Source organism: Nylanderia fulva, unplaced genomic scaffold (assembly GCF_048542155.1).
Source record: "Nylanderia fulva isolate GAGA-0341 unplaced genomic scaffold, ASM4854215v1 Scaffold24, whole genome shotgun sequence".
NCBI classification, from domain to species: domain Eukaryota; kingdom Metazoa; phylum Arthropoda; class Insecta; order Hymenoptera; family Formicidae; genus Nylanderia; species Nylanderia fulva.
In genome coordinates this window covers 1,253,543-1,276,113 of record NW_028190304.1, presented here as the reverse complement: position 1 = coordinate 1,276,113, position 22,571 = coordinate 1,253,543, and the positions used below count along the sequence as shown (strand labels likewise).

At 33.8% G+C, this 22,571-nt stretch overlaps 3 protein-coding genes across 5 annotated transcripts in view; 2 read left to right on the top strand and 1 right to left on the bottom strand.

Moving 5' to 3' along the window:
- Positions 1-3,663, bottom strand: part of C3G (C3G guanyl-nucleotide exchange factor) — a 95,460-nt gene extending 91,797 nt beyond the window's left edge. Inside the window, exon 1 of the mRNA XM_029306860.2 lies at positions 3,120-3,663. Coding sequence (XP_029162693.2) covers positions 3,120-3,153 — 34 coding nt within the window. The 5' untranslated portion in view covers positions 3,154-3,663. The remainder of the gene's footprint in view (positions 1-3,119) is intronic.
- On the top strand, positions 3,253-6,861 carry LOC114934217 (leucine-rich repeat-containing protein 57). Of its 2 annotated transcripts, none has more exons than XM_029306865.2 (2): positions 3,253-3,867; positions 4,069-6,861. In XM_029306865.2, exon 2 carries the CDS (start codon positions 4,087-4,089, stop codon positions 4,801-4,803), a length of 717 nt encoding a protein of 238 aa, XP_029162698.1. In that variant the 5' UTR covers positions 3,253-3,867; positions 4,069-4,086; the 3' UTR covers positions 4,804-6,861. The 2 variants fall into 2 exon arrangements, with proteins under 2 accessions (XP_029162698.1, XP_029162697.1); XM_029306864.2 differs by having other exon boundaries at positions 3,265-3,867; positions 4,008-6,861.
- A 1,433-nt stretch (positions 6,862-8,294) lies between these two features.
- On the top strand, positions 8,295-21,168 carry Pcl (polycomb protein Pcl). 2 transcript variants are annotated; one of them, XM_085483268.1, is made up of 11 exons: positions 8,295-8,708; positions 9,184-9,315; positions 9,676-9,812; positions 9,908-10,108; positions 10,231-10,422; positions 10,531-10,703; positions 10,806-11,001; positions 11,094-11,338; positions 11,446-11,637; positions 11,822-12,038; positions 12,720-21,168. In XM_085483268.1, exons 3-11 carry the CDS (start codon positions 9,684-9,686, stop codon positions 13,641-13,643), a joined length of 2,469 nt encoding a protein of 822 aa, XP_085339394.1. In that variant the 5' UTR covers positions 8,295-8,708; positions 9,184-9,315; positions 9,676-9,683; the 3' UTR covers positions 13,644-21,168. The 2 variants fall into 2 exon arrangements, with proteins under 2 accessions (XP_085339394.1, XP_029162807.2); XM_029306974.2 differs by lacking the exon at positions 9,184-9,315.
- Positions 21,169-22,571: the final 1,403 nt, after the last annotated feature.

Sequence of the window (22,571 nt, the reverse complement as noted above, 5' to 3'; positions counted from 1 at the left end):
TAAAAACCAGAAATAGAAATACGCGCAATTTTTACGATATCACGTACACGTGTTGTAAAATACAACTAGAGAGATTTTATTCTTTTTCATGTTAATTTCGCATTCGTAATATCAATCGTCATTAATATTTATAATATATAATTGTTCTAAAAATATAAATCGCATATATTTTCATCTTGCTTGAAAAATTATCAGTGCTCAATGAATAATAAAATTATACATTTAGCTACTAATTAATATACACAAATATATAAATCGTCATTAATGTTTGTATTATAAAATACATAATTGTTGTAAAAATTTAAATTGTATATATTTACCTTGCTTGAAAAATTATCAGTGCTCTCAATGAGAGAAAATTATACATTTAACTACTAATTAATCTACACAAAAATACAAATTACAATTCTAACTATATACAATTAGTCCTACCTTCTCGAATGATATTTAAATATTTGACGTTATTATTGGTAATTTTTTTGAAATTTTCCAAAGATTTTAATTCCATCTTGGATAATGAAAAACATCTCGTTTTTAAGAAACTGTCAGAATAAGTTAAGTCAATAAAATGATGTATAAGTTAAAGAACAACAATGATGAACTGAATAATGCATGACACGCATTCGAGAAGGAAGATTAGAGAAAGAAGGAGCAACATGCAGAAAGAGAGAGAGATTTGCAACCACTATTCAGTCCTTTCCGGTCAGATCGGAAACAGAATAGGGTAGGCTTTTGTTCGAAAGGGTCGAAAAACTCGTGACACAACCAGCTGTTCAAATCGGATCAGGAGCTCGGTTTATTGACACACTTAACTCTGTGACTCGTGTTATTATTATCGATAAATTTTTACACTGAAAATACCCTAGGAAAAAAAAAAGCAAAAGGTTTCGAAGATTGAATGAAGGCTAAATTGATGCTTCATCCTTCGTTAACTTGCTATTTTTCCCGATACTATTTATCTTATTATTCATCATTTATTTATCAAAATACTATTTATCAAATTATTATTCATCATTTATTTATCAAAATACTATTTATCAAATTAATTGAATTACGTAAAAAAATCATTAAATTAAATATGACGATTAAACGTAAACGCTTTAAATATAAACATATACAAGAAAACAGATTAAAAATGAAAGGTTAAAAGAAATAAATTTAAAAATAAATTAAAATATAAAAATTTAAATAGAAATTTAAATATAAATTAAAATAAAAAAATTAAAATATAGATTTAAAATATGAATAATTTAAAATAAAAATAAATATAAATCAATGTAAATTATTTAAATTGTTTTCCTTTTATTAAAATATAAATTTCTCAAACTAGTTTCTCAAATAAAGTGAGAAGAATAGGTATCGTGTATCACTTTGATTAAATATTTTCACTAAGATTTTTTACGATTTCTTCCACCGCAGTTTGACGATTAAAGTTAGTGGAATGTTTGTGAAAACAGAACGTCTTGGAAAGGGAAGGAGGAAAAAAGGAACATTCTTAGGAAAAGTAAAATTTATTTTATTTGCATAAATACCTATTAAAAAAAAATTTTTAACTGGACTAAATCTTTCAACTAAATATTATTTTGTTAATTGAACATATAAAAATATTTAAATATAACACATTAAATCTAACAAAACGTATATTTGACTTAAATATTAATATATATTCAATTAACAAAATAGTAATTTAATTGAAAGGTTTAGTCAAGTTAATAATATTTTTTTCAGTGTACCTATAATAATTGAGCACATCAGGTTTAATGGAATCTAGTTATAATTAAATCTAATCTTGCTTCAAAGAGAGAAAATATCGGTTGTTGTTTACGACTATACCGGTGCATTTAATTCAATCAAATGCCAGTTACGAGGCTGACTTTGATCAAATTATTATCCGCTGATCGGGAAGAAATAAATAATCACTATATATAGTGAGCAAAAGAAAGTATCTCTTTCACTCATAAGAAAATTAACTAATCCAGCGCTTTCTCAACATTTATCACGTTACACACTAAAAAATTGTTAAGTTGACTAGACCTTTCAACTGAATTCTATTTTATTAATTGAATATATATTAATATTTAAGTCAAATATACATTTTGTTAGATTTAATTTAAATAGTTTTGTGTTCAATTAGTAAAATAACATTTAGTTAAAAGTTTTAGTCAAGTTTAGTCAAATTAATAAATTTTTTCAGTGTGCACGAGTACAACAGATTGTCTTCTGTTAAATAGAAAGCCGCACTGTAAAAAAAATATGTGGATCTCCTGTCAAACATGTGCACACGTGATTTTTTTCAAAATTCTCAAAATTTTTCTCTCCGCATACTGTAAAAAAATGTGTAATATATTACATAAAAAATATGTAAAATTATATAAATAATAAGTATGAAATTACACGATAAATAATGAATTTGTATATTTAAAAAATCTCATGAATAGTTTCAAATATAAAATATTATATTATAAATGAAATATTTACAAAAAAATATTCATATTTAAATATTGAATCAATATTTATATATGTATATTTAGAGATAAATGTCAGAATAATTCTATCAATAGTACACATTGTAAAGAAATATGTAATATATTCCATAAAAAATATGTAAAATTACAGAAATTATTAAATGTAATATTACACGATAAATAATTAAAATGTATACACTTTCATTATTTATCGTGTAGTTTTACACTTATTATTTATATAATTTTATATACATTTCATGTAATATATTACATATTTCTTTTACAATGCGCAGAGGTGGAAATTCCGCAAAATTAAACAAAAAATCACATGTACACGCGTTTGACAGGAGACACCCATACATATGCTTTTGACATTTCGCGTCCGGCAGCGTCGTCGAGCAACTGACGAAGACGCGCGCATCGCGATAAGATCAGCCGAGATTCGAAAGCCGATAAATGAGATGAGTGCTACTACTAATCAGGGAATTAATCGAACGTTCGTTTCTCATTCAGAAGGAGTCCCCGCCGAGAAGGAAAACAACACGCGTTTGTACGCGCCCTCTCTCCATCTCTCTCTCTCTCTCACTCTCTCTTTCGCGCGCCTTCAAGTCAATCGCTCTCTCAAGGAGCGGGTGGTTTTTGTCTTTCCCTTACCTGTCTGTTTCTCCGTCTTCGGCGTGGAAGCCATCGTTGACCCGGTCGCGTCGCGTCGTCCTAGTCCGGATGATGATCACGCACTCGAACACCTCAGGATTCCCGCGCACCGCCGCATCGTGAACTACTACGCACCGGATGCCGCCGCGGTGTTTTCAGTCTGATGTAAACTCGACGCGCACCGCTACATCTCCGTACATCGGCCATTTTTCGGGCGCGCGCCACCGAAGCGCCATCTCGCGGCCGGTCCGAGAAGCCGGCAGGGGCTCCGCTCTATGGCGAAGGATTCTGTCAATCGCGTGACATTTCACTCCCCGTGTTGTGCGCGGTGTCTGTCCTCCCTTGTCGTCCGGGTGCCGTGTCCTCACGCTCGTCCTCGTCGCCGGGGAACGAGACGCGTTTGTATATATATGTATTAAACGTGCGGTGAACGCGAACGTCACAAGGGGTCCCCGGGTCCACGCGGCCCCCTTCTCGACGACGAGGTTGTCGTTCGCGCTGCGAAAATCTCGACGACCGAGTCGAGCGAACGACGGCGACGCTCTACGCCGCCGTGCGCAACTCGGCGCGCGGTACAGTCCCGCACAAAAGTACAGCGCGCGCCGGCGCGGTACAGTCCGCGCGAAAAGTTTTCCCGAGAGCTGTCAAATTTCCCGCGCTGTCAAAATTCCCGCGGAACGTCTCGTCGCGGCTCTTCTCATCTCCTGCAACGAAAAGGAAAACAAATAAGTTACAACAGAACAACAAAGTAAGACTTCATTAATTAAATATAATTTAATATTTAATAATAAATAATAAATAAAATTTAATAATATTAATGAATAATAATCAATTAATTAATTAATCTTGTTTAGAAATTGTTTCGAATTAATTAATTAATTTTTTTAGTTTGTAAATAAAGGCTTCATCAAGATACAATTAATTCTTACATTGCTTGATTGTTGCTGAGACCCGCGAGGATATCGACATGGGCAACTCCGGCTTGAAGCAACATTACGAGACGGCGAAAAAGACTGGCGCCTTGAAGCTGTCTCAGCATAAGCTAGACGAATTCCCACAGAACCTCTGTGCCTTGGCGCCATTGCTTCGCACCCTGGACCTGTCCGAGAATAAATTCACCGCGCTGCCAAACGAGATCGGCGGCTTCACACTGCTGAAACAGCTGACCATTAGTCAAAACCGGCTAACCGGTTTGCCAGATGTGCTGGGTGCTCTCGTGAAACTGGAGAGTTTAAATTGCGCCGTGAATCATATCAAGACGATGCCGTCATCGCTGGCGAAGCTGCAGCATCTGAAGCAGGTGAATCTATCCGACAATCAGATCTCCGATTTTCCGCTGGTCTTCTGCGGCCTGAAGCACCTGGACGTCCTCGATCTGTCCAGGAATCGACTTACGAATGTGCCGGACGCCGCCTCCAGCCTTCACGTGACCGAGCTCAACCTCAATCAGAATCAGATCGCCACCATATCTGAGAAACTGGCGGATTGTCCGCGACTGAAGACGCTACGGTTGGAAGAGAACTGTCTGCAGCTGAGTTCGGTGCCCCTCAAGATCCTCAAGGACTCGAAAATCTCGATACTGGCGCTCGAGGGAAACCTTTTCGAAATGAAGCAGTTCGCGAACTTGGATGGTTACGACACTTACATGGAACGCTACACGGCTGTAAAAAAGAAGATGTATTAAAAAATAATTTCTTGCTTCAAAAAAGTATAAAAGTTATTGTATATTATATATTTAAAATCGTGAGAAATTAATATATTGTCTATAATGCATTAGAATTCGATCAACAAGTTGGATTGTCGTGAAGAAACAAATATTTATATATTCCATATTTGATGTGTATTTAAATACAACATTATATTGTCAATTTGAGAGCAAGCAGCTAATGCAAGATATTTAAAAGATCAAGATGATATTTAAATCCATAGATTTATAAAAGATTTTACAATTTGGAAACATTTTCTATTTTGTACATTTATAAATTAAAATTTTTGTTACATAAACCATGCTAGATTTATATCTAGATGATTTATAATTTATACGATGGTTTATAAATAATCATAAGCAAGAGAAAGAAAAAGCAGTATATGCATATTAATTTTTATATTTTTTGGAAGATTTCAAAAAAACAATAATATAAATATTAAAGCATCTATTATTGATACTTGAAAACAAATATTAAACTAGGCACAGTTTTTGTATTAATTTATTGATTCTCTACTTGATATTTAGTATTATAATTTTGAATATGTGCTAGCACAAAAATGCTTGAAAATTTTAATAGATGTAATATATAGAAAGAATGTTTCTCACTTTTTAACTTAATGCAATAATTATTCCTTAATATTTGTTTACCAGCATAATAATTATTATAGAATGATACGTGCCATTATTTAAAAAATTTGAAATTGTAATGAAAAAATTTCTTTATAAAATTGAAACACGATGGATGATATTAAATAATGAAAATCATATTTTGCAAATATAAAATAATTATTATATGGCATAACAATCAAGGGCTTGTATTTGTGTCGCATATTTAGATGTTTCTTGTTATGAAAACATTGCAATTTTTACAATGTATGAACAAATGAAATGTTATTTCAATATTAATATATATTTTTCAAAATGAGATAAAGACGTATGTAGTAAAATATGACATTAATAAAAATGAATGAAAATGTGACATTAAATTGGAATATAAGCACAGATCAAAATTAATAACATAAAAATTGTATATGTATACTTTAACTATTCTTGCTTCCAATTAGTAAATTTATTCAGGGATATTAAAGTGACACACACATTGATAAACAAAATCGAATCAGTGTAGTATCTGTTTTTTTAAATAATTTAGAACATGTGTCTGTGCTTTAAAAACTTGCATCGAATAATACGACGATTATATAAAGAAAAAGAAATATTTAAATAAATAATCCTCGATATAATATTTCTTTTGATGCACATAAAATCATGTACAGTATTTGTATAATAAATTATTAACAATTTATATTATAATATTAACTGTTGATAATTGTATAATTTTTTATATAATACACCGTGTTGTGTTCGCACAATTAATCGCGTGTTAATAATCTTCGACCAAGAAGTTATGAATTAATTATTATATAAGACAAGAATTATTTTTCAAGAAAATTATGCGATTTATTTACTAAACGGCATTTTCACCTATCTATTTATCTCAAAAATGCATGTAAAAAAACGAAATAAAGAGTGTCAGATAAAGTTGCCAGCTAATATAAAATTTCACTTACATTGCAACTTTGCAGGCTGCATTTATCGCCAACACATGAGTGAGATAATATATCATCGTTGCATAATATCCCATAAAGATTCATATCCTCCTCTCTGTCTCGTAAATTGAGCAATCATGACTGATTTTAATTAATATGTATAATCGATCAATCAAAATCTGCAAATAGAGAAAAATTGGACACTAAAGTATAAAAAGTTGTTGGCAAGAGATATGATTATTGTTTATAGCTGTAAAATATTACTTTACGTGTAATTTGATTTTACGAAAGAAATCAGGCGACTGAGTTTAATTGTATCAACGGTTTTATGGGTAAATATAACCATGGAGAAAATAACTATACAAGATGGACATGCATATAATAATTATTTTCCAGAAAAATTCTGCGATTTATTTATTAAACGCCATTTTCATATAAATCTCGAATACATGTATAAAAATAGAATAAAGATGAGTATCAGATAAAACTGTCAGTTAATATAAAATTTCACTTACATTGCAACTTTGCAGGCTGCATTTATCGCCAACATATGCGAATAATGTCATTGTGTAATATTCTATAAAGATTTATATTTTCTTCTCTGACCCGCTTTAGTGCCGCTAATGATATAATTAATCGATCAATCAAAATCTGCAAATTAAGAAAAAGTTTGGCAATAAAATAAGATAAAAAAATGATTGACAAGTAAAATGACGCATATTTAATATTACTTGTATAATTCGAAAAATATTACTTTACGTGTAATTCGGTTTTACGATAGAAATCACGCGACTGCAAGTTTAATATATGAACGGTTCTGAAGGTACAAAAACCATAGAAAAAATAACTATATAAGATGGACAAAAAACTAATGTTTCTAATATTTTGATCGTAAACATTTCGATCAATATTTATCGATTGATTGTTATTAAACGATTATTGATAGAGAATAAAATATAAACGAGAAAATAATCGCGATAAATAATTTTACAATTCCATGATACAGATAAGAGTGCATTGTTATGGAAGATGTACTACTCTAGTGTTTGAGATGTTCGAATATTTTCAAAATAATGCGATTAACGAGATGCGATTGCTTGTTAAATAATAATATCGATCGCTCAAATTTTTCGTCCCACTGTGGATTATTAAAGGACAGAAATATCGATTGTTTATGTTATGTCTACACTGCAATAGGATGCCTAAATGTTGCCCAACCCCGGCCATTTTGATTCCAGGGCCACGTCCCAAATCGATTGCCATTTATATCTGTATGTATTTTTGAAAAAAATGTTAATAATTTGCAATGCAAAATTGTATGAAATTATTGATTTTTCTTCTTTATTTCAAGTAGTTATAATATTTTGAATACACTCTGTAAAATGTATAAAAGCGCGCGTAATTTAAAATCTGGTGTATCAAATATTATAAATATTATTGTAAATAAAATATACAATATTTATAAAATAATTGTTAAAGAGTTAATTATATTATAAAATATTATAGAATATTTTATTATATAAATAAAATATTTACAAAATGTTTATATTTAAATATTTATCAATAATTACAATATATTTAGAGAGATCAATGTTAGAATAATTCTGTCAATAATACATACTGTTAAAAAATATGTAATGTTATATAAAAATACGTAAAATTACATAAATTATAAATGTAAAATTAAATCAAAAAATGTATAAAATTTCATCATCTATCGTGTAATTTGACACTTATTATTTATATAATTTTACATTTTTTTTACAGTAAACAACTGCGAAAAAGAAAATCCTAGGAAAAATCTTTTTTTGACATTTTCTCTTCGGATGAAGAAAAATTCCAATCTCGCGGGCCCGGCGCTCCCTAACTACGTCCCTGACAGCTTCGCGGTCCCGTCCCACGGTGGCGCGCTTGAGCCGCGTAGTCGCCCCACGGCAAGTGTTTTCCCCGAACATGGCGGACGGTGCTCGTTCGAATTTCCACGGGACGCAATGAACGTGCGCCGAGTTCGCCGCGGTGATGCCGTGTACAAGAATTGAGGGCGCGTGGTGATCCGTGCGGGTGCCGGCCTACGGAGGGTGCCCCCGGCGTCGTCGTGATCGGCACAGCGCGTCTGTCACCGAGCTGTCACCGCGCGGAGTCGGGTTTTTGCCGCTGCCGCCGTCGTCGCCGCTGCCGTCGTCGTCGTCGTCGTCGTCCCGGAGGGAGCGTGAACAAAACACGAGCCGATCGTGACGGGGCCCTCCCCATATGATCGCTGCAATAAATGGCTGAGCGGGATTGGAGGGAATAATGAGGCCCGCATGATTCCAGGACACGCCGAGACACGCTGAGGTACGTCGACCTCCTCGTCGCCGGCCTCCGGACGACGAGGGAGTTTATTTACGACGCGCGGCGTCCTCCCCGGGAGCGCGTCCTCCTCCCCCCCAGGGTGGAGGGGGGCGAACACCGCCCCAGGTCGTCTCCGGGGGTTGTTGGTCTCTCTCTCTTTCTCCATCTTTCTTTTTATTCTCTCTCTCTCTCTTTCTCTCTTTCTTCCTCTCTCTCTCCTTCTTTATCCTCGTCTCTGTTTCGCGACGTCCTCGTCGATTGATCGTTCACGAACGCCGACTCGGGGCGTCGGTTTCGCCGGACGGCGAGAAACTTGTTGTGCCTCGTAGAAGCCTCCCCGGGTTGCGGGGATGCATCCGTGAACGACGACTCGGAGGAAGAGCGTCGTCGCGACGCTCTCCCTCTCTCTCTTCCTCGAGACTGTTTTTTTTTGTTTTTTGTTTTCTTTCTTTTTTTTTTTTTTTTTTCTCGTAACAAGACGCCGATCATATGGCCGCGATCGTGTATCCTTCCTCCAGGCGAACCCTCGATTTTCATGGCAGGTGGCGAGTCGCGATTTAGCTGGCGCTCTTTCCAGAAGGGATAGAAGAGAAGCGTGTTGTGTATTTCCGTTAGTATTTTTTTTCTTCTTTTTAGATAGCTTCCGCATCGCGGACTCGAGCGAAATTATTCGCGATATTTGTGTGCGATTTTAATTTTAAATAATATGATTGAAATTTAGATTGGAAAAAGAATATATAAATAATTTTATTAAACTTGGGATTAATTTAATAATATTATCTTTTCATTACAAGGAGTTCAAATATATCTTGCATAATTGTTTATTTAAAATAATCTATCAGTCTTTTTTTGTAGATACATAGAGATTTTTTACGTCATTTCTAGCAAATATATACAAGTTTTTTGGTATCGCAAATAGAAAAGTGTCTTTAATTGTTATATCGTAGCATTTTGTATGATTTACAAACAGGGTAGAAAATGTCAGAACTTGAGGAAAGTCTGGCAGCGCCGGATAGCACCACAAGGGAACAGCGGATTGGCTTCTCTCATGGAGATGATGTTCTTCAGCATAAAGATGGCAAATTTTACCTTGGTACAGTTGTCGAGGTACAGATAAATTATCAATGATTCTTTTTTAGTCGAATGGTGAATTGACACAGTGGTTTAACAATTCTGTTTCTTTTTTTTCTTTTTTTGCATAGGTGGACTTGGCAAGGGAAAGATGTCTTGTCAATTTTATGGACAACACATCTTCCTGGTCCTCGTTTAAAGAGCTGACAAAGCTGGCTATGCCAGACTCGGATGTTATGTGTGTTCTTTGCAAAAAATCTCAGCCTAAGACTGACAATGACATTATTGTTTGCGACAAGTGTGGACGTGGCTATCATCAAATGTGTCATCAGGTACATGTGAATCTACTTTATATTTTTACAGAAACATTGATTAAAATTAGATTTTTGAAAAAAAAATCTGGTTGAGATACAAAATGGTGGTTTTAATAAACGAAAAACATGCGTGTTTGCAGCCTCAAATACCAAAACAGGATTCAGGTGTGGATATTCACTGGATGTGTAAGAGATGTACAGATAGCCAGCCGCGTTCGCGTGAACCTTGCGAGCCAAAAACTTCTATGGTTAAAGCAAGTATCAGAAAAGTTTGCAGCGGTAGGGACCAACCTCAACCACCACCAGATGATATGACGAAATTGCCGTATGACGTAAGATTCAAATGTGAAATATGCGTTATTAATTTGGCGAATAGTTTCTCTGATTATGTGTGATGTTATTTATAAAAGGAAGATAAATATCTTTATATATTATTTCAGCCTGATATGTTGAACTGGGATGCACATCACAGAGTGAACGCCGAACAAATTTATTGTTATTGCGGACTTAATGGTGAATGGTATGCGCAGATGTTACAATGTGCTCGTTGCAAGCAGTGGTTTCATGAAAAGTGCATCAGATGCTTAACTCACCCCTTGTACAGCGGTGATAGGTGAGTGCAAATACAAAAAAATGACAATGCATTTAATCAAATTCAATTTTATTAGATTGTTTTCATGCATTCTTACATGATTGGAATCTCTTATGATTGCAGATTCTATGTATTTGTTTGTTCAATGTGCAATCACGGGAAAGAATTTGTTCGGCGTTTGGAAATGAAATGGGTAGATCTGGTGCACCTGATGTTGTACAACTTGACTGTTTATAACGCTAAAAAGTATTACGACTTGGACACTGTTATCATACCTTATGCAAACGACAATTGGTATACGTTGCAACTTCCACCACGGGTAAGAATCTTATACTTTTTTTTATTAAAATCAAATATTTTAATCTATATGATATTTCAGTGCTTGATATAATGTTTGTTGTTCGCTTTCAGATTAGAGATGTTAGCATTGAAATACGCAGGGAATCGATATTATCGATATTGACAAACAACAGAACTAGATTCAAGTGCGGTAGAGAGATAAAGAAACGTACTACAATATGGGGCCTCCGTGTCAGACTGCCACCACCTTGTCCAGTCGTCAACCTTCCAGCCTCCGGTGAAATAGACGATTCCGTGTTACGTAGATGTTGGTTGGGTGTAAACAAAAGACTGCAGTATCTTCCTCCACAAATAGGGTTAGTATACTATTATTATACATCTCAAATATACATTGATTGTTTGCAATTTACAGAGTATTATATCTATTTGTATTTGTGCAATATGCAAAATTTAATTATTTTAGCCCTGTGAGTTTGCCAGAAAGTACAAAACAATTGATCGCGTTGAGGCAAAGCGTGGCCGAGAATGTAGAAATTTCTGTGAATCCTTCGGATCTAGTAATGCGAGGTACACTTTATCAAAATTCGGAAGCAGAACAAAGTTCGTGTCCGAGTCCAAGTCCACCCAGTCAATCGACGCAGTCGTTGAGAGAAAGGTAAATTTCATTTTTTACACATATCCATTTATAATTTATAAAATTACTTTTGTTGGCAATGATAAAAATTTAAAAATTTTTATGATTTTTGTGCCTTTAAACATATGCAAATGTGTGTGTGTGTGTGCAATATGTTATTTTGTATAATGGATTTTTCATTAGAGAATTTTGCTTATTCTTTCAGGTATAGCGGTGGCGGTTTTGTAAAAAAATCATTCCCATTTCCAAAGTTGAGCTTACAAAGAAGACGTCGTCTGATGGCATTAGGTAGTTCACGAGAAAGAATGTTACGTAAACATAAGAAAAGGGAGAAAGGAGACGGTACCATGGGAAAGTCGCAAGGAGTTCGAGAAGCGAGATACAGAAAAGCGAGGAAATTATTGAAAAATGCCATTGCCAAGGTACAGATAAGATTACTCTCTTATATCATTTCTTATATTAAGGTGCAAACTTCCGGGAAAACCCTGATATTCTCAAGGAATTTTGTTCAGCCTTAATCAAGAAATTCTCATGGACTTTGATAGAGATTCAGGGAATTAAAAAAATTATCCTTTTACTAATTTTATTCTTATTTAGCACTTGAAAAATATATCTAACATGTCTTGCCAATATTTAAGTTTATGTAATTTTTTTGACAATTCTATTTTTCGTATTATCTTATATAAAGTTTATAAGAAAATTATTCAATTTTTTAATAGATAATATTTATGAAGTAAATTAGTATTCCTTGAGATGTTTATAATAAATTATTTTTTGTTTTCCATTTTTATTTTATATTATATTCTTACATATATTTTTACAATTAACGTCAATATTAAATGCTAGAAAAACTGCACTTTCCAGTTGTATGAAAGTATGGCTAGAAAACATTAAAAAAACATATACAATAATAAAGAAACTACAATAATGGAAAAAGTTGTATCTACAATGCAAATTTTCTCATTTTACTTGAAATTTTAAACGAAAATACCGAGAAAATCAAGGAATTCTCAGTGAATTTTGTTACAAAATCTGAATAGACACTCTAATAATGCTAAAGTTATACATAGTGTTATTAATATTTTCTTTTCTCTGTAACGCAGAGCAAATCACGAAGTTCTGAAGCATCCGATCTACCACCGACACCTCCGACTTCCGTTTCCGGACCGCCGACACCACCAGCCACAACATCAGGCATGTCCGAGTTATCCGTACCTAGTTCCGTGGATCTGATGCATCCTATGCCACCATCGACGCCGGCGGATACGAGCGGAGATGAGACCAGCTCGCGAGGGACCCTCGATTCCTTTATTCCACCGCCCAAGGATTTCGAGGGGAAGAACAATCCGTTCAGCGATCTTGTAGGTACGCCCTGCAGCCTTAATCAGGGAAACTCGAGCACGCCGTTACCCTACAACCAGTGTCCCATCACCTTACCCCTACCGCTGACACCTGTGATCTCGCAACCGCCGGTGGTGCGTCCGGCCAAGAGGCAGCTATCCGAGAAGGATATTATCGTGGACAGAAATGGGCAGGTGAAGCGCAGAAGGCAACATCGACGAGGACGTCCGTCCCAGCAGCAGCTGCAGCAACAATTTCAGCACACCGCCAGCAAAACGGCGGCCATTCTGCCGGCTCGTAATAACGAAGTTAAAAGTGAATTTGCCAGGAATTTAAGAAGTTCATTTAATGGTGCCTCGAGCAGTGCGAGTAGTCAAATTGGGAATTGTGTGGATTATGCCTTAAACGGTAGGAGGTTGAGACAGCGGCAGAGCAATGATAAATTGCCACCTCCTCCCGATTCGCAACCGCAAAGAAAGAGCAGCATGCCTTCATCTCCAAAGTGTTCGCCCGTGAAGCAAAGTGCGCCCGACATATCTCTGGATGATTTGAAATCGTCGGTGAATATTTACTTTGGTGCGGCTAACAGAATCGCTGCCGGTGAAAAGTTCGTTATCAAAGCGAAGAGGATAGGGCCGAACGGTCAGACACAATACCTCATCGAATGGGAGGGACTCAATACTTAACGGTAAATAAATAATCCGCTTACTACGAAATATATTGCAATCGTATACAAATTTTAAGTTCAGAGTTACATCAAGTAAGTGTATTAAGATGGCCGATCCAGCTGCCGGAATCCTGTAATCAATTCTCGGTGTGTTTTACAAGCAAAATAATTGTGATGAATTGTTTTGCGTCACGTGCACTGCCACTTATTACGTACATTTCATCAAAATGTATGTATTTATCGGCGTAGAATATGTGAATGTTCTTGTAAATGTAAATACGTCGCGTACGTTTTATTGAATTATTAAGGCTCCTGGATTCTCGCCGCAACTATGTTAGATTATGACGTCAGATGCGAGAAAGCACACGCTGAAAATTCTTAGATGCCATTTTTAAATGAAAATATATTTCAATGGAACATTATTTCAGATGGCTTTTGCACACTCTTAAAATACTTCAAAAACTATTCTTTTCTTTTGAGAATCAATCAACAACCGTAAAATGAATCGTGATATCAGACTTTGTCATGACTGCGCACGTGCAAAGACGGACTGAGTCACTCATATTACAGTCATTTTACAGCTGTTGATTGATTATTATTAAGGGATAGTTTTCTCGAGATAAGAGTGTGCTAAATTCATTTGAAGTGTTGTTTCACCGAATATCTTATTTCGAAATGGCATTTAAGAATTTTTAGCGTGTGTTTCCTCGCCTCTGACGTCACAATTCCAAGAGGGTCGACGTCCAGGAGTCTTAATTTAACAATAATTTTTTTTTCTTACGACTGACAGACTTTTTAGTCGTTCGATGCATGTGTTTTTATGCATTTCATCTATTTATCTATTTTTATTTATAAAAAAACGTTCCGTATTGATTCTTGATGTACACATACCTTTTCATTCATCATTCACACATTTATTTTAACGATGAGTAGTAGGCGAAAAATGCTCGTTTTAATGATATTTACAAGAACAGTCAGACGTATTGCTTATCAGTTGTAAATAGTGTAGCATAGTAGACTTGCGGGGAGGGATTCGATGATGTAAGCCGCGCGAAAATCAAGTTCCGTGTTGCTTTACGTCCGCGTCTTATAGGAAGATTGGCCGATCTTATCCCTGAATATCCAGGGATAAGACCACAAGTACGACATAACAAAAGGAAAAAGTGAATTGCAACAGACAGTTGTCGTTCCTCTCACTTGAACTAATATACTAGCGAGAATATTAGCGGCTAGTGATAATAAAAGAGAGTAAAAAACAAAAGCAGACGTATGATACTGCGAAGGTTATTTTTCAATACACTCGTAGAGAGAGAAAGTAGTTTCTGTGACTTCTGTAACTTCATTGTCTTGGATTACATTTTTACTTTTTCGAGTAGACGACAATACGATGCGAATCAAAAATTTTCCAATAGATAAATTTCATCTATCACATGTGATTGTTAAAAATACAGGATGTCCCATTTTAATCGATCACCCTCAAAAACTTTTTCATTTTAGATCGTATAAAATGTTTCAAGCAAAAGTTGTTTGATTTGAAGGGGGCAGAAGATGGTGCTGCAGACTTTTTTTAAACGGTACTTTTCAAAATCATTTAAAGGTCATTTATGTTATTCTTAAATGGAATATATTACTATATATATATATATTTTATATAAATCGATTCTTTGTAATTTTTGGTATAAAAAATTATAAGGGTAAGATGGCCAAAAAATTAATAGTTTGAAATATTTTACATTTAAATTTGACATAAACATATTCACTTTTTGGCTATCTTATCCTTATAACTTTTTATAGTGAATATTGCGAGGAATCGATTTATAGAAAAAAATATAGTGGTTCCATTTAAAAAAAAACATAATTGACCTTTTAATAATTTTGAAAAGTGCCTTAAAAAAAATTAGTAGTATCATCTTCTGTCCCCTTTCAAATCAAACTTTTGTTTGAAACATTTTGTTGTACAATTAAAAATAAAAAAATTTGGGGGGATGATCGATTAAAAGGAGATATTCTGCATACATTATTTTTATAATTCGGTTATTACGTAATGAAATAATGATAATTAAAAACAAATAGAATTGTGCCAATCACTGTTTAGTGTTCTTTCTTTTCGTATAGATCAGATTCTCAAAGCGGTGTACTTGAGACGATGAAGGTGCAGACTTAAGCATTGCTCACTATTACAAGACTATTAAAAGAAGGAAAAAACACATCTTTTTTTCGTATCGTTTTTAAAATTAATTCAAGTGAACTAACGCACTTCTTCGGCGAAATATGTAAGTAAATTGGCCAAGTTGTCTGTGCTATATAGGATAACGCCGATAAATTTCGATTACTCAAAACTGTGTTATCAGGCACACAAAATATTGTGAGCTCATTATATCAAGTAGTAATTGCGCACTGTAAGAAACTAATGTTTATGCATTGAATCATTAGATGCTAAATTGCAAAATTGTACATAAAAATAGGTTTATACATATATATTAATATCTAAACGATCGTTTAGCACGCAGTTTAGATACGATAAACACAGTAAACAGAAAAAAAATGTAACAGTGTCACAAATTCTCTTACGATAATTTTTGATACAGATTATTTTATACAACTCTGGATAATCCTGCCGGGATTATTATATTAAGAAGCATTTTTGTACCTCAGACTGTGCACAGAATCTATGGTCATGACTTACTCTAATCAGAAAATATCTATGAAGCTAAACTCTCTAAACGATATAATGTAGACATTGCGATTGTATAGCCATTATTAGAGTTTCGAATCAAAAGAGCTTATTAGAGGATTTAACGAAGCATTTGATTTCCGTCTGTAATAATTCTGTTAGCGAGATTCGTAATAATGTTTGATTATTTTGCAGATACACGTGTTTGTTTGTGACATTTATTAACGGGAAACTAGCATGATAGTTTTACGAATTTACGGATATATCTTTTATACGAAGAATCTGTCCGATATACAAAAAATCGTAATCGTATTTTAAATATGATCTTTTTACATTTTAACATAACTAGACAATTTTCAATTGAATTTTTTAAAATTAATTAAACTAATTTTTAGTTTATAGTCACTGGATAGATAATATTATTCTGAGATATTTAATATTTGTCTCATAAATGCGTGTTTCCCGATATTTTAGTGACAGGTCCATAAACAGTTTGGGTGCTTGAATCAATATTTTAAAATATAAATACTTTTCTCTTTTCGTATCTGCTAATTATTAAAAAAAAAATGTTTAAACGCAATGCAATGATACTTTTTGCATTTTGATTTTCGTGCAAGAGGCTTAAACAATCCGAGGTCACTGTGGTATGAAATGAGAGATCTGACGCCTTTTTTATTATATATAGCCGTAAGATATATAAAAAAGCGAGCATAAATAAAAGAAACTTTGAAAATCTTCCTTTCGCCAAATTCCTTAGGCAAATAATTTTTGTAAAACTTATACAAAAGCACAAAAGTCAATATTTCGGCTCAGATGAATCATGTTTCGTGTAAAATTTATTATATATATATATATATATATATTGTTTATACATCGATATTATTTTAAGAAAATTTCTACTTCACGCAAATCATTACGTTCTTTATGTAGTATCGATTTTTTAGGAACGTCTTTTTCGATTCATACCACAGCATACTCTTTATAAGAGTGATATGTAAGTAATATGGGGACGAAGACAAAAAATGAAAATGGACACTGCCAAACGTCTAAGTTATAATACCTATTTAATAAACGACGTTGAGAGACAACGTTGCGCGCTATGATATAAAAAAAAAATTAAAAATGACATTTTCATTCGCGTGTTTATATATAGTATCGTCGCTCACATTATTCCATACATATGAAAAGTTTCGACGAACCTTATACGTGTATATGTGAGTTTAATAAGTCTCTAATGAAAGTGAAGCGTAGCATGAACTTGCGTTTTCCGCGTTCGAAATGTAAGAGATGTCGTGGGAGAGATATTAAAACAGCAGATATTTAGTTTAGCAATTATTGCGAAAAAAATTGTAAATGTATATTCAATGTATTTTTTCTGCGTGATTTTTTTCTTATGACGATACTTGGTCTGCGAGGAGCCTTAATACTTTATTTAATGAATTGTAGGAACTGTAAATTCTGTTGCACTTGCTGCAATTCATTTTTTTGCAAATGTATCAGTTAAATTACATTTATCTTCATGTTCTACTGATATGAATATATCCGAAGCGATAAAGCGACAAAATATGGTGAAGTATGATGACGAAATGCTAAACTTTGTTTATAGCAGAAGAAAAATTACTTAATTAACGCTCTTCCTGATATCGTCAATTAATATTGATTGCAGCCAATTAATACTTTCTAATATTTTTTTTGTCCTACACTTTCTGAAGTATTGTTTATATGCGATTAGAGCGATTAAGAGCTGTCTTGTATAAATTTGCTTGTCTTTGTAAGAACTTCTTTACTGCAGCTGCATTGAATTATGACATCAAGAGTGAGAAATCGCGTAAACTTTTTCTTACAACATGAGTCAAGCTAACTTTGTATCACTTGTGTTTGATAGTACAGATTAATTAAAATATATCAAAGATCTTCTTCGGAATTTTCGATATAGATTAGTAAATAGCTGTATAAATTTTGATAAACTTTGGACTTTATGATGACACTCATGTTGATACTTCATTACACACTGCACTTATTAACGTGGAATAAAAAAACAAGATGGAGTGTTTGATATATTTTATCAATCTGAATTAGTCGTAATTCAATCAGTTTTGGGAGTGGTAAGGAACTCCAAATAATATGTATAAAAGTATATTTTGCATCTCTACTATGCAAAACTGTACAGTGAATTAAAAAAATTACTTAAATTCTCCCACGTCATCTTACTTTGATTTATGATTTGTAATGTCAAAGCGATGTATGAAAGGGCGCACAGTTCCATTGACGAATCCCGTTCATTTTCTCGTATCGTATGCTTAAGTAGAATAAAGGAGAAAACATCCGGCGAGCGATGATGCATGTGATGATGATTATGATGATGATGATGATTGCTAGGAAAAAAGTATGATGCGTTACAAGGAGATAAATGTTGTAACAACGAGACTTTCGCGACATCGCAGTATTTTGTACGAGAGAGAGAGAGACAGCTCACATATGATTTCTACGAGTCTAAGGATGAGGACGGTCCTCCGTTTTGTCGTGAAGAAACTATTGTAACGTCAGAATGAATCGGTGCGCGAATTTTGTGTGTCTGCGAGAGAGAGAGAAAGAGAGAGAAGGCGAAAGTTATACTGCCAGTATCATGTGTATATATATATATATATTTGTATATATACGCATATACATAATACACCCCTTTTTTAACGTATGAACACCCCACAAGATGCATCCCCAGAGTAAGGCGTAGAATTATATACCGTTTGTATGACGCTCAGTGTTTTTCTTGTATGAGATTTCAATGAGACGTGAAAATTCCGATCTCTTGACACATGTACACACAACACATATACTCGTATACACATACACATATGTAGAGTGTTCTCCGGCGCGTTGATTGTCAAGAGACGACCTGTAATCGCGAGCGTTTTAAGAGAATTTATCTCTTTGTCCATTATTGTACCCTCAATTCGGAGAGAGAGATGTTTATGTGATATAATCTCAATCCCTCTGATTTGATCCTCTGTAAAGGAGGTAAGAAAATTTTCCAAAATTGAGAGATAACAAAAAATGTTTTAGGCAATGCGCAAAAATTAAAAAAACTGTTATTTGTAAATTTTTAGGATATTCTCTCGTTGTTATGAAATATATTCATCAGTTGCGAGCTGATTTAATACAAGACCGGATTGCGAAGCAAGATTATTATAATTAGGAGATCGATTTTGCGTATAATTTTTTGGAGATCAAAAATTTAGAAGAGAGTGGAAAATTTAAGTTATCGATTGTGTGTAATGCTAAAGATTGTTATTTTAAAAGATAATACCGAGTCAATGTATACGCACGAAAGGATTTATTAGTAGTTCTTTCAAGGCTTCTGGATCTTTGTTGCAGCTATGTCAGATTGTGACGTCAGAGGCGAGAGTGCGAGAAAGCACACACTGAAAATTCTTAGATGCTATTTTTGAATGAAAAGATGTTTCGAAATGACATCTAAGAATTTTTAGCATGTGTTTTCTCTTTTCTGACGTCATAATTCCAACATGATCGATGAAGAGCCAGGAACCTTAATTTTTTCGCCGATATTTTGTATGATTCGAGTGCTGGTTGCCCGAATATGTCAACATTTTCGTTGCTTATTATAGAGAAAATACTTCTAATTTGGATGAAAAAAGTATTGTATTTATCGAAATTTATTTCTGTCTTGAGAGGATTACGTTTTCGATTGTGAAAGAAAGAAAAAAGAGAAGAATACGGCTTTTATGATAGTGATAAAAAAAGATTATTAGTTTGATAAGTAATAAAAGTAGCGTATACAAATACACGTTACGCAAGATTTCGTACCAGCAACGTGTTCGTAATGAGAATTTTTATTCTTAAGTATATAAATATTTTCGACAATATTTTTGTAGAATGTTAAGAGTCATTTTCAAGTAGGAAGTGTTCATAATTTTTTTCCTTTTTTGTGCGTACAACGAAAGATCACAATTGACTACGTCTTCGTGCCAACAAAACTACACACACATATACACATAATGTTGGCGAAATCTCTCTTTATGTATTATTTGATGAAAAAGATTCTACCGCTCGCAGTCTAAATTTTTGTAGAAATTATGTAGTCTAATAATTAAGACTCGACGATTGCAGCTAGATAATAGAATCGAGAATGGAATAAAATATGTGGATCTTTATGTAGGGAGAGATGGATGATGATCCATCCTGAAAATGTAAGCAAGAGTGTGAATGCGAATGCATATGTTTAAATATGTCGTGCGTGCGTGTTGTATATTAAACTCTTAAAGTGGAATAACGAGAAGCGAGAACGATAATAAATGAACGAAATTAATAATTTGTCATCGCGAGGGCGAGAGAGAAAGAGAGGCGGAATGAGAGATTTGTGTCCCGATCCTCGGAAATTGATTAGAAGAAAAACTCTGCCGGAACATCGTATTTGCGCAATTTCAATTTTTTTCTTCTTTTTTTTTTTTATTATTATTACGTCAGGCGAACGTCTTCAGGTAAACGTTTCGCCAAAATTGATGTGTGATAGAAAACTCCACTTATACATATATAGATATACATATATTATATCTCCGAATACAGATCTCCGAATTTTTACGTTTCTTCTCTGCGTACATTTCCATTTTTAATTCAATAATAGACTCTGTATATATACAATACACCGCCTGCGCTTTGTACGAATATTTTTGCGACATCGTGTCATCGCTCCTGCCGAACGCCCTTTCGTTTCTTCCCTTCCAGTCCTTCGAAGAAGAATAGAAGATTCGGTCGACGTATCATATCAGCATTATTGTACATATGATCATCTCTCTCTCTCTGTGTGGAAGAGGAATCTCCTCCGAAATAAACTGCCAGTCTGTTTGAAGAGTCATTTTCGTAAAGGAGTCACATTTTTATCAACCAAGGTGATGCATTTGCGTTGAATTTTCAGTGAGTATTAAAAACGTATATTACACACACTTTTTTCGATAAAATGTATTGTCTATCTTGCGAAATGTGCAGTTAATTATTTTGATGCGCAAGTAATTATCAATAAGGAGGTTGAAGGAAACGAAAAGGAAACAGTCGGAGTATTTTTATGTCTATAATATATATGTAGACACCAAATGTGTCCCAAAACCATCGTCGCTCGATTATAGTTTATAAATTTTTTTTCTAATAATTTTGGATTCGACGAATTAATCTTTCATGAAAATTTTCTCATTTTTCTCGCAATTCTTTAATTTTGTAAGCTCTTATAGAAATTTATATATTTATACTATATATATATTTATTTATGTATATTTATATAAATATATAAACTATATGAATTTATATATCTTATTATATATAAATTTATATTTATATCTCTTATAAAATTCCAACTTAGTTACAGAGTAGAATTAAATTCAAGTAGCGATGTGTCAAAATGAGAAATAAAATATTAAACAGAAAATTCTATTGTTTAGCATTAATTTTCAAAATTGAAAAAAAATCTGAGACGCGACGATGATTTTGGAATGTATATGTGTATATACATATAATTTTACTTAATATTATCTTAGAACGTTAGAATCTTGTCTTTTTTTTTCGAGCTGTCATTGAGATGAGCGTGTCAGCTGTTGCTGCGATGACGTCACATGACCCGCTCGTTTATCAAAGATCCGTTCATTCATCGTTGTAGCTTACGTAAAGAGACTGACCCGCATATAAATTTCTTCCCATTTTCATATTTTATTCATTTGTTTTCATCAACCCGAGCGATCGCGCATGTGGGAATTCACGTACAAAAAGAAAAAATTTAAAGCGAGAAGAAAAGAGGACGGTTGTCTATCCCAAATAACCGATGATGACGGAATCGCTGCTGTAAAGAGAAAAAATAATAAATGAATGAGACTTTAATGCAACGGTAAGCAATATTTCGTCGTCCCGAGAAAATGTCCCGCTTCTTTATCAAAACAAATAGAGAAAAGTATTTAAAGAAATACGAATAGACAATAAACTCTGCTCGCAAAGTAAATTTTCCACTACTTATGAAATAACAGAAGATGCATATGTGTGTAATTTACTTTTGTAAACTTTTGTGACATTTACAAAAATTGATCGAGCAGTCGGCGCGAGAAAAATTTACATCTCCAGCACATTCATTACTTGGAGATTTATACTGTTACAAATTACATCAATTATTCATGAGAGTGGGTCAGGTCAGGGAGAGGCTCCGAGATTAGTGACGCATGAAGTGTTACTAGTCCTCGAATGCGTTTGGTCATGATACACACACAATGCTCTTTCTGA

Coding starts and splice junctions, on each gene's coding strand:
- Pcl (XM_029306974.2), top strand. CDS start 9,684: ATGTCAGAACTTGAGGAAAGTCTGGCAGCGCCGGATAGCACCACAAGG. Junction 11,002..11,093: donor CGTTGCAACTTCCACCACGG/GTAAGAATCTTA, acceptor GTTCGCTTTCAG/ATTAGAGATGTTAGCATTGA. Junction 11,638..11,821: donor ACGCAGTCGTTGAGAGAAAG/GTAAATTTCATT, acceptor TTATTCTTTCAG/GTATAGCGGTGGCGGTTTTG.
- LOC114934217 (XM_029306865.2), top strand. CDS start 4,087: ATGGGCAACTCCGGCTTGAAGCAACATTACGAGACGGCGAAAAAGACT.